At 49.5% G+C, this 17,423-nt stretch overlaps 1 protein-coding gene across 2 annotated transcripts in view; it reads left to right on the forward strand.

Moving 5' to 3' along the window:
- Positions 1-8,541: 8,541 nt before the first annotated feature.
- The window catches only part of ASZ1 (ankyrin repeat, SAM and basic leucine zipper domain containing 1), a 479,027-nt gene continuing 470,145 nt past the window's right edge, over positions 8,542-17,423 (forward strand). Inside the window, exon 1 of one of the 2 annotated variants that reach the window (XM_040343761.1) lies at positions 8,542-8,769. In XM_040343761.1, coding sequence (XP_040199695.1) covers positions 8,674-8,769 — 96 coding nt within the window. In that variant the 5' untranslated portion in view covers positions 8,542-8,673. The remainder of the gene's footprint in view (positions 8,770-17,423) is intronic. The other variant, XM_040343762.1, reaches the window with a different exon arrangement.

The raw sequence follows: 17,423 nt of genomic DNA on the forward strand, positions 1-17,423 counted from the left end.
ATGCTCAGCAAAGGAATTGATAATCTTTTTATGTACCCCTCCTTACTCCCTGATCAAATATTCCCTTTTGATCCCACTCCATCAAGCTACGCTGAATATATTAAAAGATACAGACAACGAAGGGAGAAGAATCCCATTATCTAAGGTGGGTGGGAAAAGCCCTCAGTAACCCTGATCCCACTTCTGCAAGAGAAACCAGGAAGGCTACTTGTCCCCTGTTAATATCTCAGGTGTAAAATAAATCATATTCATGATTTAAGAGGGGAACTGTAAGGGTTTAAGGTTCTGAAGCTAGGGTCCTTCCTTAACTGTTACATATGGTTGTAAGGGGTTAAGGGTTTCAGAGTGAATGTTATTTCACTAATTTTAGTAGAATTCTAAAAGGTCTCACATACAAATTTCTTGTTAGTTCTTATCTCTGAACAAAAGATTATGTATGCGGAACATTCCTTTCTAATTACTAGAAATGTATCTTTCCTTGTTCTCACAGGTGTTGTTTTTATATAGTTTTTTTTACATGTGAGACATTCCTTATTAATTGCTAGAACTATATTATATATTTTTATCTATAACTTCCCTATCTTGTAGTAGGAACATTCCCTCCTTTTAATTATATTATGCAGCTGTTGTTTTCACTTACTAAGCTTTTTTAATGAATAGAAAGTCTGTTTTTAACGAGTACAGAACACGTAGTATTTGTATTAACCAATCACATATTGCCAACATAATATTTCTTTGTTCACTACCCAAATTAATGTATTTCGGCCCCTCCCTTTTTGTAATGCATATAATTGTCTTGATATTATTAGTAAAAGTCAGAGAATGATTTCAGATACACCGTGTTCCTGTCTTTACTATTCCTGTACTGAAATCTCTCAAAACGGGGGGCCACCCGAACAAACACACTGGGACTGCCTAAAGTCAATCAGCGCCAGTCTGCACCCCTACAATTAGGATCAATGAAGTAGTATGTCTAGCAGAGAAATCAGCAAACTGAAGTTATCAATAAGCAAGGTAAAACAGCAAAAAGGGCAATACAGTACCACTTTAAGACACACCTACCTGTCCTGCAGGACTGACAATGTAAACAATAGCCCTCCAACCAAGAGATTTTCCCCAAGTGAGCAAAAGGAAATAAAACAAAACAAACACAAAGCTGCCTCACAGAAGGACATTTGTTCTTCCAGTGAAACCACCAATGCAGGGACTTTTTTTCTTTCAGTAACACCACAGATACCCAAGTCCCTGCTCACCCATAGTGCAGTGACCTGTGTTTTTTTACTTACAGTGAAATGTTTTTACTTATGTTTTTTTGTGCAATTACGTATAGTTTACATACTGTTCTTGTGCATTTTTGAAAAATCAAAGTGGGCCGGTCTGGATGAAGTCCAGGGCCAAATTTTTGTCCCAGTCCAGCCCTGCCTGCACCTGTCTACAACTGGTAATAAGGCGGATAGTCCCTTAGTGGTGTAGCGCCTGTGTACTTTCAGTACCGGTGCTATTTTAAATTTAAGGGGGATGAGAGAGTTATGTAGCGCCCCCTTACTTTCAGTATGGGCACTACGCTAAAGTTAGTGGGGAATGGGAGAGTTATTTGCTCCCATTCATAATTTGCTAAATTTGGGCTGCTGTCATTCCTGAACTGTCCTGTAGGTCAGTCTGCGCTCCAGGGGTGCCGATTCCACCCCTGGGCAACAGTTGGCGCTAGAGGGGTTCTGGCAGAGCTGCTTTTCCCCAGCAGCCAATTGGAGGAGTTTTCCCTCGCGGGGCATGCTGGGGGAGGGTATATCTGTGGCAGATGCCATTTTTGTTGGTTCTTCGCGGGTTTCAGGTTCCAGGTGCGGAACCCACCTTTAGGGTGTGCGCATCCAACGGACCCCGGCGATATGGCCTACCAGGCCGGGGTCACATACTACACGGAGCTCCATGTTGCTGAAAGGGGCCCCAGTGACTTGCTGGGTCCCCGACTCTATTGAAGAGATCCCAGGCTTTATGCCGTTCGGTGGGGGTCGGCTTGAGGAGAACCCGGAGGCAGGTTGTTCAATAAGGCTTGAACGAACCATCGGGGATCTGGTGACCAGGACATTGACAGGTACACTTCAACTGTCACCCGGTGACCCTGACTTAATTTATTGGGAGGATTCGCTCAATCCATTCAGCTCATCCAAGTACTAGGCCTGTGGCAGAGGTCCCTAGAGCCAGGTCTGTGGCAGAGATCTGTTCCTCCCAGCAACCTTAAAGTAGCGCTTCGGCTGCCAAACATGTGGCAGGAGTTTGTCTGGGGGCACTTCTTCCACTCTGGCTAGAGTGGCGACGAACTGTGTTTATTACTACTGAGAGCAGGATTGCTCGCTTCATATCCAGGCCTGATACTGCAAAGTTCTCTATTGCTTCATCAACCTTTCCTCTCTACCTCATGTTAATGTTGGTCATGTTGGGCCGAGAATAAAGCATTCAGAAAACCTTTATTTACTGACTGGACATTCGGTCACTAATCTACTCATCAACTTCACCCCTAGACAACGGTAAGAGGTAACTTAATACGCCGATCCCAAAACAACCAGTGGCTCCTGAGGGGGTAGCGCTACAGTTAGTTATCTCTCATCCAGTTGATTTGTCTAAATTGGGTCTCTGTTTCAGCTGGGCTGTACTGTGGGCTCATTCTGTTGTTGCTGGGGTGCTATATCACCCCGGAGCGACAGGTGGCGCCAGTGGAGTCCAGGCTGGGGTGCCTCTTGCCAGCAGCCAATCAGAAGGGGTTTTCCCTCGCGGGGCATGCTGGGAGAGGGTACTTCTGGAGCAGACTCCATTGGGCAGGGTTCTTGTTCCTGGTGCGGCACCCACCTTCAGGGTGACCACACATCACGGCCCCCCCCCTACCAGGCCGGGGTGCGCATGCCACGCAGTGTTTCTGGGTCCGGGACCATGTTGGCCTGTCACATTTGAAGCTGTGGCGGGGCCCCAGTAATCGACTGGGTCCCCAAATTCTGAGGAAAAGATCCCGAGCGAGGGTGCTGTTCAGTTGGGAGTCCGTCTAAGGAGAGCCAAGAGAGGCTGGCGATCCAACAGGGCCTAGACAATCCATCGGGGATCGAGGTAACTGGACACTGAGAGGTTGGATGTCAGCAACCTGTCAGTCGGTAACCTGAGGAAAATACTACCTGAGGGAGATTCAGGCACAAATACTACTGAAGAGGATTTTTCTCCATTATCTACGTTCTAGGAAAAGGTCTGTGGCAGAGACTCGTTTTCATCAAAGTTCCGAGTGATACCCTGGCTGCCAGGTTGGTTGTGAGAGGCCTGTCCAGGTACACTATACCCACTCCGGCTGTAGTGGCGACGAAAGTAAAAGTGTTGTGGGAAGCAGGACTGCTTCTGTACTACTGAACCTGAATCTGCTATTTCTCCTCCTCATCCATCTTTGCTATCTACCTCAAGTTTATTGTTTACCGTGTTGGGTAAAATAAAAGCACAAGAAAAGACACCTGCTGTTTGGACATTCCATCATTGCTGCTCTCATCATCTACCCTAGACGCTCACAGAGGTAACACGCCATCCCAATCTATAACCAACGGCTCTTTCGGGGGTGATCGCTACAGTGGGGACAGCTTCCCCTCTACCTCCGACCACGACAGGTTCTCTGGCTGGCAGAACCGTCACTTTTGGTTGGTCTGAAAGCCTCAGTCCCAACCCTGCACTGCTCTCTTGTTTCTGGATAGGTCCTCAAACAGCCTAGCAGCCAGATGTGCCCGGGATAGGCCCCATCTCTGGCCTAGCAGCCCGTGCAATATGACACACGTCCACCCAGACAGCCGTCCAGGTGGCAGAGAACATAAATCACCTGACTTCACCCAAATTTATAGCTTCTCCCAGTAGACCAAAGGATTTAAGAAAACCCCTGCCCATTGGCTGAGATACCTCACATACCCATAACCCGACCCTGGGTTGCCCTTCTCATATCTAGTGCCACCAAGTACCTGGCCAGGCCAAACTTAGGGAGAAATCAATAGATCTCTATCAATCAACCAGAATAACTACTCCTGGCAAGTAAATTTGTGAGGAGCTCCCTGGTTAAACTCCAGGGTGCTACACACAATCCCCGGTGTTTCTTCTCTGCCTTCTTTCTACAGATAGTTGTTCATCACCACCATCATTGCACAGACTGTACTTCTCACTCACATTTGTCCAGTGGGTTGAGGTCTATTTCAACATGAATATTGGTGGACTTTTTGTTATTCATCGGTGATATTATCAGCATTGTATTAGCACATTTCTAATTTGCATTTCAAGCACCTACATATGAGTATTTATTATACTATTGAGCTATTTTTTTTCCATACCTGTTTTCTTGTGTAGCGCCTGGTTACTTTAGGTACCGGTGCTATCTAAATTTAGAGGGAGATCAGAGTGTAGTTAAACTCTGATCCAAATTGTTATGTGTTAAACAGGGTCTCTGTCTCAGCTTGGCTGTGCTGTGGGCTTATTCTGTTGTGCTGGGGTGTTCTTCCAACCCCGGTGCTGCAGGTGGCAGCAGTGGGGTCAAGATTTGGGTGCTCTTTCCCAGCAGCCAATCAGGGGGGTTTGGCCTCGCTGTGCATGTTGGGGAGGCGTATTTATGGGGAAGACACCATTGGTCTGGGTCGTCTTCTTCTTCGAATGTGGCACCCACCTTTAGGGTGACCACATCACGGCGTCCCGCGATATGGCCTACCTGGCCGGGGCGTACGTGCCACGCAGTGTTCCTGGTTCCGGGACCATGTTGGCCCGGAACATCTGAACAGCGACGGGGACTCAGTGTGCGACTGGGTTCCCACCTTTGAGGATCCCAAGCTGTACTGCTGTTCGGTGGAGAGTGCGTCTGAGGAGCGCCATTGAGAGGCTGGCGATCCAAAAGGGCCTTGACAAACCACCGGGGATCAAGGTAGCCGGACACTGAAGAATTGATCATCTGTCAGTCGGTACCTGGGCGACAAGTTGAAGGAGATCCAGGCGTAATTCATCTAAGGAGGATTATCTCCGTAAAAACAAATCAGAGAGGGCCTGTGGCAGAGGTGTCTCCCAGAAGTTTACCAAGGAGGGTCTGTGGCAGAGACTTTTCCTAAAGTTCAAGTTTACCAAGGAGGGTCTGTGGCAGAGACTTTATCCTACAAATGTTCGAGTGATGCTCTGGCTGCCAGGTCAGTGAGAGAGGCCTGTCCGGGTACACTAAACCCACTCCCCCCAGGCAGGAGTGGCGCAGAGAAGTGTTACGCTTGGGAGAAGGACTGTTTCCCTATCATCATACCTGAATCTGCTGTTCTCCTTTCTTCTTCAACTTTACTTTCCTCACCACAAGTTTATTGTTTTTACCCGGCTGGGTAATAAAGAGCACAGCAAAGAGCACCTGTTGTGGACATTCCTTTACTTCTACCAAATGCAATACGCATCATTCACCCCTAGGAATTCGAGGGAACCATGAGGTAATCGTGCCACCCAAAAACAACCAGCAGCTCCTCTGGGGGTAGTGCTACACTTGTACTATGTGTTTTCATTAGCACTTTATTGATGACACATTATCGTATTTACATTTTGATTATTAACACATGACCCCAGCGCTGCACTTTTTATTCTACACATACAGGGCTGGATTCAGATACATTGGTGTATCTATCCGCCCGGCGTAACGTATCTCCGATACCCTACGCCGCTGTAACTTTGGGCGTAAGTTCTGTATTCAGAAAGAAGTTGCGCCCTTAGTTGCGCGCGGCGTAATGTATGTGTGGCGGCGTAAGCCCTCCTAATTCAAATGGGGATGTTGGGGGCGTGTTTTATTTATATTTTGCTTGACCCCGCGTTTTTGACGTTTTTTTGGAACGGCGCATGCGCCGTCTGTAAAATATCCCAGTGTGCATTGCGCCAAAGTACGCCGCAAGGACGTATTGGATTCGACGTGAACATAAATGATGTACAGCCGTATTCGCGAACGACTTACGCAAACGACGTAAACATTTTAAAACTCGGCGCGGGAACGATGGCCATACTTAACATTAGCTACGCCTCATATAGCAGGGAAAAAAGCCTAACGTAAATGACGTTAAAAATTGCGCCGGCCAAATGTATGTTTCTGAATCGCTGTATCTACCTAATTAGCATATTCATAATTAGCATATTCGTAAACATACGGAAGCGCCACCTAGCGGCCAGCCTGAAAATGCAGCCTAAGATACGACGGTGTAAGACACTTACACCTGTCGGATCTTAAGGAAATCTATGTGTAACTGATTCTCTGAATCAGGCGCATAGATACGACCTCCCGCACTCAGAGATACAACGACGTATCAGGAGATATGCCGTTGTATCTTGTATCTGAATCTGGCCCACAGTTTATACAGAGTGCCCAGTGAGCACATTTGTTATTGTAGGAAATAGTTTGTCTGGGCCAGCTTGGCCTATTAAAGTGACAATAAAGCTGGAGGTTAGCTTTAGGGGAAAGTTCACCTTTGGAAAGAAAATAATAAATACAGCAATGATGATAACATAAGAAATGTGCATTTATTACATTCCTGCATTCAGGCCTGCAGTGCATGTTGTGCGTACAATGCTCTGCAATCCTGAATGCAAAAATTTGAAGCTCAATTCTGAAATAAAATGACCCCCAAATTTTTATTCTGTCGTACGAGAAATTTCGTAACTTTCGTAAACTCTTTATTTTTGATATGAGACTAGCATGAAAAAAAAAAAAAAGATGATCATGTGTCCGATAATCTCATTGTGTGTACCAGGCATAAGAGTGGAGTTGGAGGGAGGGAGAGATGGATGGGGAAAGTTAAAATGTACCTGGAGTTGGGCTTTAACCAGTTAGGACCACCTTATAGCAGATTTACTGCGACAGTGCGTCCCTCCTGTGCAGGATCATGAATATATACGTGATTCTGTACTTCTGCCTACAGGGGGCACGAACGCACCTCCGGCATGCCACTTCTCCTGTGATTAATCACAGCAGAATCTCATCTGCGGGTGCCGGGCACTGGATGTCCACCGGCACCCGCAATCGCTGTTAAAACACACAGAATGGAGATCTTCCTATGTAAACAAGGTAGATCTCCTTTCTGACAGGGGGGAGGGATAGATTGTGTGTCCCGACAAAGCAGGGAATAAAATCCATCTCTTTCCCTAATAAAAGCAGCACACAGTGTTCATCAAAACACTGGCTAGGCACACAGTTAACCCTTTGACCACCCTAGATGTTTAACCCCTTCACAGTCAGTGTTATTAGTTCAGTGACAGTGCATATATTTGGCACTGATCACTGTATTAGTGTCACTGGTTCCCACAAATTGTCAGTTATTTTCCAATTGTCTGCTGCACTGTCGCATTCCCACTATAAGTCGCTGATCGCCACCGTTACTAATATAAAAAAAAAAAAAAAAAATCCATAAATATATACCTTATTTTTTTCGGGGTATTGCGCGCACCCGCGTATAGCGCGCACCCCCAACCTGGAAGGGAAATGAAAAAAAATTAAATAAATACTTACAGTTTGAATGCCCCTCGTCGATGTCTTGCCCGGCGTCCATCGGCGGCCTTGTCCGGTCCGGCGTCCATCTGCGGCCTCGGTGGTGTCCTCCCGCGCTGTCTCTGAGTCGAATCCCCGCTTTCCGCCGCCACCGACATATACCGAGCGCAGTACACTCGGGCACACTCGGCCACGCTCGGCTTCTCATGCATAAAGGCTAGGAGGCGTCACAGAGCGTGACCGCGAGCGAAGCCGAGCCTGGCCGAATGTACCCAAGTGTACTGCGCTCGGTATGTGTCGGCGGCGCAGTTCAAACTCAGCGCGGGAAGCGGGTATCGGCGTATATCGTGCACCCGCGATTTCCCCCTTATTTTAAGGGGAAAAAAGTGCGCGGTATACGTCGATAAATACGGTACCACAGTTTGTAGACATTATAACGTTTGCGTAAATCAATCAGTATATTGTAGCGTATTGTGTAGCAGAATACATTATTGGCCTACATTTATGAAGACATTTTTTTCTTTTTTTTTTATTGGATGTGTTTTATAGCAGAAAGTAAAAAATATTGTTTTGATTTTTTTCAAAATTGTCAGTCTTTTTTTGTTTATAGAGGTGATCAAATACCACCAAGAGAAAGTTCTATTTGTGGGGGATAAAATAAACGTATGTGGATACATCATTGCATGACCGCGCAATTGCCAGTTATGGTAACGTAGTGCCGTATTGTAAAAAATGGGCCGGTCACAAGGAAGGGGGGGGGGGTAAATCTTCGGAAGGGCAAGTGGTTAATAAATACACATTTTTTTTATTTTATCATTGTTGATGCATACATTACATTTTCCTCCAAAAAAACTACACTATGCTTCTAAACAGTCATGATATGATAGATGACTATAGCATTCGAAAACCACTCTCGTTTTTACACTTTTATCATCACAACTACAATTGCAGACGCTTCCAGAAGCCTGGCTGCGTTGCTTGGCCCTTGATGGAGACTGTTGTGTATTTCGCCCGTGTAAAAGGGGTGCGCACAGTACCCCCTACCGGCAAACTCCAGCAGAGCAACTTTTTTCAGGTGAATAGGCCAGAGGCTCCTCTGAGGCCGTGACGTCACCGCGGCTTCCTGGCGTGTCACGTGTTACAGACGGGCGTTGTGAGGACAGGGAGGAGTTGAGAAGATGGCGGCTGGTCTGATCCATGCGGTTCCTGGGGGTGAAGAGAGCAATGACAGTGATGATGACTGGTTTATTGGGGATCACAGAGAGCAGCAAGAGGTATATTTAGTGAAATGCAAGGCCGCATAGAAGACTGTGTATAGTGAAAGCTTGTTCTCTGTCAGAACTAACTTTGGCTTGTGGCAGGAATGTTCTCTACATGGTAAATGCATACAGTGATGGCTCAGTGGGGATGTACACATGGGGGGGAGGTACGCATGGGGGAGGGAGGTACGCATGGGGGAGGGAGGTACGCATGAGGGGGTTACACATGGGGGTGAGGTACGCATGAGGGGGAGGTAGTGAGGGAGGTACGCATGAGGGGGAGGTAGTGAGGGAGGTACGCATGGGGGGGAGGTAGTGAGGGAGGTACGCATGGGGGGGAGGGAGTGAGGGAGGTACGCATGGGGGGGGAGGTAGTGAGGGAGGTACGCATGGGGGGGGGGGGGTAGTGAGGGAGGTACGCATGGGGGGGGAGGTACGCATGGGGGGGGGGAGGTAGTGAGGGAGGTACGCATGGGGGGGGAGGTAGTGAGGGAGGTACGCATGGGGGGGGGAGGTAGTGAGGGAGGTACGCATGGGGGGGGGAGGTAGTGAGGGAGGTACGCATGGGGGGGGAGGTAGTGAGGGAGGTACGCATGGGGGGAGGTAGTGAGGGAGGTACGCATGGGGGGGAGGTAGTGAGGGAGGTACGCATGGGGGGGAGGTAGTGAGGGAGGTACGCATGGGGGGGAGGTAGTGAGGGAGGTACGCATGGGGGGGAGGTAGTGAGGGAGGTACGCATGGGGGGGGGGAGGTAGTGAGGGAGGTACGCATGGGGGGGGGAGGTAGTGAGGGAGGTACGCATGGGGGGGAGGTAGTGAGGGAGGTACGCATGGGGGGGGGGAGGTAGTGAGGGAGGTACGCATGGGGGGGGAGGTAGTGAGGGAGGTACGCATGGGGGGGGGGAGGTAGTGAGGGAGGTACGCATGGGGGGGGGAGGTAGTGAGGGAGGTACGCATGGGGGGGGGGAGGTAGTGAGGGAGGTACGCATGGGGGGGGGGGAGGTAGTGAGGGAGGTACGCATGGGGGGGGAGGTAGTGAGGGAGGTACGCATGGGGGGGGGAGGTAGTGAGGGAGGTACGCATGGGGGGGGAGGTAGTGAGGGAGGTACGCATGGGGGGGGGGAGGTAGTGAGGGAGGTACGCATGGGGGGGGGAGGTAGTGAGGGAGGTACGCATGGGGGGGGGGGTAGTGAGGGAGGTAGTGAGGGAGGTAGTGAGGGAGGTACGCATGGGGGGAGGTAGTGAGGGAGGTACGCATGGGGGGGGAGATAGTGAGGGAGGTACGCATGGGGGGGAGATAGTGAGGGAGGTACGCATGGGGGAGGAAGGTGCGTATGGGGGGGAGGTAGTGAGGGAGGTACGCATGGGGGGGAGGTAGTGAGGGAGGTACGCATGGCGGGGGAGGGGGTGAGGGAGGTACGCATGGCGGGGGAGGGGGTGAGGGAGGTACGCATGGGGGGGAGGGGGTGAGGGAGGTACGCCTGTGGGGGGAGGTAGTGAGGGAGGTACGCATGGGGGAGGTACACCTTGAGGGTACTAAAGCAGGCTTTCTGCAAAGTTATGCACTTTCATGTTCGGCCCCCACCTCCTGGGCCTTGCTCACATGGTGCTAAGGCCTGTATACAGTGAGCAGACCATAGTTTGCCGTGTGTCTAGACTCCAGGTGCTGTGTGCAGGCAGCTAACTGACATCTATAGCGATGCAGTGCAGGCACTGCCACTTCTTCTACTGTGGAGATAAGTGGCCTTGAATGCACACTCAGTTGATGTCATGGGAGTGTTTAACCACTTCCATACCAGGCACTTACGCACCTTCCCGCCCAAGCCAATTTTCACACTTTGAATGGCAATTGCTACATGCTACACTGTACCCAAACAAAATCGCCGTCCTTTTTTCCCCACAAATGGAGCTTTCTTTTGGTGGTATTTGATCACCTCTGCGATTTTTTTTTTTTGCGCAACAACTAAAAAAGACTGAAAATGTTTCTGTTAATTTTTTTTGTAAATAAGTACGTTTTCTCTTTCAATTACGGGCACTGATATGGCGGCACTGATGGGCACCGATGAGATGGCACTGATGGACATCGATGAGGTAGTACTGACGGGCACAGATGAGGTGGCACTGATTGGCGGCACTGGTATGCGGCACTGATGGGCACACATGGGCGGCACTGATGGGCACACATGGGCGGCACTGATGGGCACACACGGGCGGCACTGATGGGCACACACGGGCGGCACTGATGGGCACACACGGGCGGCACTGATGGGCACACACGGGCGGCACTGATGGGCACACACGGGCGGCACTGATGGGCACACACGGGCGGCACTGATGGGCACACACGGGCGGCACTGATGGGCACACACGGGCGGCACTGATGGGCACACACGGGCGGCACTGATGGGCACACACGGGCGGCACTGATGGGCACACACGGGCGGCACTGATGGGCACACACGGGCGGATACTTATGGGCGGCACTGATGGATACTTATGGGCGGCACTGATGGATACTTATGGGCGGCACTGATGGATACTTATGGGCGGCACTGATGGATACTTATGGGCGGCACTGATGGATACTTATGGGTGGCACTGATGGATACTTATGGGTGGCACTGATAGGCGGGCACGGATGGACACTGTGGGGTGGCACGGATGGACACTGTGGGGTGGCACGGATGGACACTGTGGGGTGGCACGGATGGACACTGTGGGGCGGCACTGATTTACCCATGTTGCCAGTCAGTGCCCGTTTGTGTGCATCTTTTTTAATGCTTTTTTTATTTATTTTTTCCCCTTTTTTTTTTTTTTGCCCTTCCCTGGTGGTCCAGGGTGGGCTTCCCTGGTGGTCCAGTGTGGCGATCCGAGGGTGGGCTGCGCTGATAAACAATCAGCGCGAACCCCCCCCCCCTGTCAGGAGAGCCGTCGATCGGCTCTCCTCTACTCGCATCTGTCAGACGCGTGTGAGGAAGAGCCATCAACGGCTCTTCCTGTTTACATCGTGATCCGCCGTGATTGGACACGGCTGATCACATGGTAAAGAGCCTCCGCCGGAGGCTCTTTACCGAGATCGGAGATGCAGGGTGTCAGACTGACACCCCGCATCACCGATCTGCGCGCCCGGCATGAAATCCTGCAGGACATCTATGGACGTCCAGTCAGGATTTCAAAACCACTTCCCGGACGTAAATCGCCTATAGGCTCTGACTCTGGGCTCTCCCTGGCTGGATGCTGAGGCTCTGTGTGTATCCTGTTGCACTGAGCAGCAGGGCTCTCTCCCTCCTCCGTGTGCTGTCCGGCCAGCTCCTCCCCCACGAGACACAGAAGATGCGGCCGGATCTATGGGGGTGCTCCCCAGATTTCAGTTGTAGCCCCCCATCATGGACATTGTGGCCGCTGAGCTTCTCTTCAATCCCTGAACTCAGGGCTGGGACAAGAGGCAGAGGACAGGAGAAGTGTCAGCGGCAGAGAACAGGAGGTGCAGGGCCCCCCAGTGATCACAGCCTTTTCCATCCCAACTCTCCCACCCCACAATCCCTATTTTACCCCACCCTCAACTACCGCTACCTCCCAAACCACCCCTCTTCCGAGGCAATAGGTATCGGTAATTGGTATCGGCGAGCACCTGAGGTAAAGTATTGGTACTCGGTGTTAAAAAAGTGGCATTGGTGCATCAATAGTTTAAACACTTTTCAACTGTACTATAGCCAAAAGATGGCTACAGTGTGGTTGTCTAGTTCTGGGTGGACATCCAGGAATGAATCCAGCGCGCTCTGTGATCGCTCAGATCCTTCGGACACAGCTGAGCACATATCGTGGTAAAGGGCCCATTACAGTTTGTTATATGTAAACCAGGGTTTGACAAATTTGCTTGGAATCTAGGAGCCAAAAAACGAACCCCGTCCCGACGAGCTTGCGCGCAGAAGCGAACACATACGTGAGCAGCGCCTGCATATGTAAACGGTGTTCAAACCACACATGTGAGGTATCGCCGCGATTGGTAGAGCGAGGCAAATAATTCTAGCCCTAGACCTCCTCTGTAACTCAAAACATGCAACCTGTAGATTTTTTTAAACGTCGCCTATGAAGATTTTAAAGGGTAAAAGTTTGTCGGCATTCCACGAGCTGACGCAATTTTGAAGCGTGACATGTTGGGTATGAATTTACTCGGCGTAACATTATCTTTCATAATATTAAAAAAAAAAAGGGGATAACTTTACTGTTGTCTTATTTTTTAATTAAATAAAGTGTAATTCTTTCCCAAAAAAAGTGCGCTTGTAAGATCGCTGCGCAAATACGGCGTGACAGAAAGTATTGCAACGATCGCCATTTTATTCTCTAGGGTGTTAGGATAAAAAATATATAATGTTTGGGGGTTCTAATTAGAGGGAAGAAGATGGCAGTGTAAAATTACATTAGAATTGCTGTTTAACTTGTAATGCTTAACTTGTAATACCAACGGCCACCACCAGATAGCGCCAGCTCACATCTGGTGGTAATAACTTGTAATACCAACAAAATTTTTTTTTTGTTTTTTTATTGCCCACCTTCCAAGCCAAGTCGCTAGGACACTATTTCTAGTCGCCATGGCGACCGGGATTTGTTGAGCCCTGCACTGGTTATTGCTACTCTTTTTCTCATGCACTGTCACAACATGAGAGCTGGTAACCGCCAATTGTCACAGGGGATATTTACACTGGTTTTCAGGGCACAGATCATCAGTTTCCTGATGATTATTGCCTGCTCATCAGTGTAGGTGTGTTTCTTTTTTTTCTGTCTTTTTTTCACTTGGCAAAAAAAAAAAAACAGTGCTGATTAAAGTGAAGTTCCACCAATTTCTTTTTTTTTTTTTTTTTTTTTTTTTTTTTAATTCAGCAGCTACAAAAGGTGTAGCTGCTGACTTTTAATAATCAGACAATCACCTGTCCCATGGTCCAGCAATGCGGGCGCACAAAGCCCTGCTCCTCTCCGCCCCTCCTGTCAACGGTGCGCGCTGTGGATTGTCGGGCAAACATCTGGGACCTGTGACGTGTCCCAGAAGATTGGGGAAAGGTGAACTTCCTTCCAGTGCCGTAGAGCCTCGGGAGGAAGGAGCTGTATGTCTCTAAAAAGAGGGTATTCCCCCCCCCCCAAAAAAAATGTCATGGCAAATGTGGCATGCGGGGTCACATCACTTAAAGGGGTTGTAAAGGTTTGTTTCTCTTGTCGTCCATGGACGGACACAGCCTCTTCAATTCTTGACAAGTGGGTTATGTCCCCTGTTTACAGGAGAGGACTAGGCAGAAACATGTTAGATATTCATATACATGTCATTTTAAACGGTCCCTCCGGACATAACTCTCCTCCCTGCAGCCTCAGTTTCATTCTGCCTAGCAAGGAGGACGTATGGCTCCCTTTTGGGCCCAGCGCCCTGAGGAAAAGATTTTATTTTTGTTTTGACTTCTATCAACTGTCGACTGAGAGACAGGCTGGATATTATAGATCCTTGTAGTCTTCAGTTCGGCCAGCGAGCGTGAGCACACCTTTGCAAAGATGCTGGGTCTGCCACGACATGCCCCATGACTCCTGGGGTGGCCAGTGAGCTTTGCTCTGAGGTCCGCACATGACTGAGCTGTGGTGGTGTCTCACTCACAGTGGACCAGGCCGACGGCTACCTCCATTGCGGTTGTACGCCTGTCTGAAATGCGTCAGTAAGTTGTCGCGTGGATGGGTAAATACAGTCCCTCCCTCTCAGGTGGGGTGGTACAGCTGAGCATTCCTGGGGTTTGGGTATCCTCCCTTCCCTGCTCCCTTTTTCCCCCTCTGCTGTTCTACATGCTGTCGGGGTGGGGGGCACCTGGTTGAGGGGACTGTGCGCCTGGCCTATGTGTTTTTTACTGCTGGGGGTTCTCTTTTCTGGTTGTTTTGGGGTGCTGGGCAGCCTTTCTAGGCTCTCACCTTTTTAAATGCTGTGTTTTTCTGCCGTTCTAACGGCGCTGGTGCCATTTTATTTTTTTGTGGATTTTCAGTTTCTATTGAAAATCCCATTGGCGGCCATTTTGTTGTAGCCGCGCCATGATACAGCATATTATGGCAGTTGGCCATTTTCCTGTGGCCGCGTCAGGCTCCATATGGGTGCTCGGCGGCCATCTTTCCTGAGTCCTCGGCCTCTAGTGTTTAGTCTCTTTACACAGCACTCCACGGCTACCACACATTTTTACCTCACGGCTTCTCCTCACACACACAGCGGTGTGCGGGACACGGGCAGCGGCGCTGAGCAGTCTCCTCCGGTGTGGTGAGTCCCCTGGGTAAACCCCTGCCCCCCCCCCCTCCCCTGGTCAGCGCTTCAGGAGTGTTTTTTTTTTTTTTTTTTCTGTTCATTCTAAACTGGGCCCTGGGAGTTTTTTGCCTCAAATATGGAGTCAGTATTTGGTCCTTCTTCCCCCAGCATGGCAAAGGCGGCAGCTGATGCTTCTGCTCCTGCACTCACAATAGACTCCTTGTCGGCAGTCCTGGAGACATTTGTTGCAAGGGTGGAAGCGGCGTGCGGCGGTAAGGGGGGGTAAAAAGCGCCCCCTCCCTCCGCTATCCCCTGGGGAATGGTCATATTCAGCCCAGGATCCGGCTGCGGCTCAGGTGCCTGGTTCTGTTTTGTCTGAAGACCTGGACCAGGACCTTCCTTGTGAGGAAGACCCTTTAACTGGGTCGGGGCATAAGGCACTTGTCAGGGAACTTATCAATGCCGTAAGGCAGTGGTCATCAACCATGCCCTACAGCAGCCCTCAAAATTTCCACTCGCCTACTGGCATTTGGCGAGTGGATTTAAGCTGGGGGCGAGTGATGACAGGGCTGCATGACCAATCTCCCTCCAATCTGTGCCTACACTTAGAGTCCCGATGAGATTGGCGGCCGAAGAGGAAAGGTGCATGCTCGGGAAAAGTAGTCTGGTGAGCCACGCACAGGCAGAGCAGTACACAGGTGCTCTCCTTACAATTCTCATTAAACCATGGGACCTAACAGTATGACCTCTCTGAGCCTGCCCCCCTCCCCCGGGCCCCGACCAATGTAGCTGGAGAGCAGAAAGTAATGAGTGAGGTGGAGGATTGCAAAAATTACCACTCCGGTGCAGCGCTCACTGAAGCCCCATACACACTATCAGTTTTCCTGCTGGTTTTCTCTTGAGGTTTACCAAAACCATGTAGTACAAGGACCTGCCTGATTGCATTCAAATTGAAACGCTTAAGGTTTGACCTCATATAAGATGGTTTTGGTAAACCTGAAGAGAGAACCATCAGGAAAACTGATAGTGGGTATGGGGCTTCAAAGTTGCCCTGACATGAGAGCGGCAGCCTTCTAGTTTGTGCAGTTTTCTTCTCCTTGTGCTCTATGTAAGTGTCCAACAGTTTAGCCTGAGCACTGTGAACAGACTGGTCTCAATGTGTGCTGTGCGCTGTCAGGGTGCGCTGTGCTATGGTGTCAATGGCTGTGCAGTTGTGTGTATCTCAGCGCTGGATTATACTCCCTCCCGCTGTGCTGCAGCTCCTCTCCTCTCTGCCAGCCTGAATAAAAGGGGGAAGTGGGGACATGCAAGCGTGGAGCCGCACACACAGGCTCCTGATGATGAGATGAATGGGAGAGAGAGGATGGATGGGAGTTGCAGAGGAGACAGCAAGAGAATGGGGAAGAGACCCAGTTCTAGTGCCCCGTCCCTCTGGTCTGCCCCCAGTGCCCCGTCCCTCTGGTCTGCCCCCAGTGCCCCGTCCCTCTGGTCTGCCCACAGTGCCCTGTCCCATTTTGTTAAAGTTGTTGTTGGTAATATTTAATTTTGTAACTTGATTCTGCATAAAACATTGTCATTCCATGAGATAATCTACGAGGGCGTGTTTACGGGTGCAATTAGGCGCAGGGCAGTGAATGAATTAGGTGAGGCAACTGGTGGCGAGTAACTCATGAGGCCTGGCTAGTAGCTCAGGACTTGAAATTTTGAGCCCTGCCCTACAGGGCCCACTAACAGGCCAGGTTTGCAAGATAACTGAAATACATCACAGGTGATATAATTTGCTGCTCAGTGATTGCAGTATTCCAGACTGCATCTCCCCATGGTAATACATAAAACCTGGCCTGTTAGTGGGCCCTGTAGGGCAGGGTTGATGACCACTGCTGTAAGGGACTCCCTTAAGCTGGATAGTGCAGCTGAGGTATCCGCTGAGGGCTCGGTCTCCTTTGGGTCACACAAATCAGACCGCTCTATTAACCACTTAAGCCCCGGACCAATACGCTGTCTAAAGACCCAAGGTGTTTTTACAATTTGTCACTGCGCTGCTTTAACTGGTAATTGCGCGGTCATGCAATGTTGTACCGAAACAAAATTTGCGTCCTTTTCTTCCCACAAATAGAGTTTTCTTTTGATGGTATTTGATTGCCTCAGCGATTTTTATTTTTTGCGATATAAACGGAAAAAGACCGAAAATTTGGAAAAAAAAATGATTTTTCTTATAACAAAAAGTAAAAAATATCGAATAAACAAAATTTTACTCAAACATTTAGGCCAAAATGTATTCAGCCACATGTCTTTAGTAAAAAAAATCGCATTAAGCGTATATTTATTGGTTTTCGCAAAAATTATAGCGTCTACAAACTAGGGTACATTTTCTGGAATTTACACAGCTTTTATTTTATGACTGC

The sequence above is a fragment of the Rana temporaria genome, chromosome 3 (genome assembly GCF_905171775.1).
Source record: "Rana temporaria chromosome 3, aRanTem1.1, whole genome shotgun sequence".
NCBI classification, from domain to species: domain Eukaryota; kingdom Metazoa; phylum Chordata; class Amphibia; order Anura; family Ranidae; genus Rana; species Rana temporaria.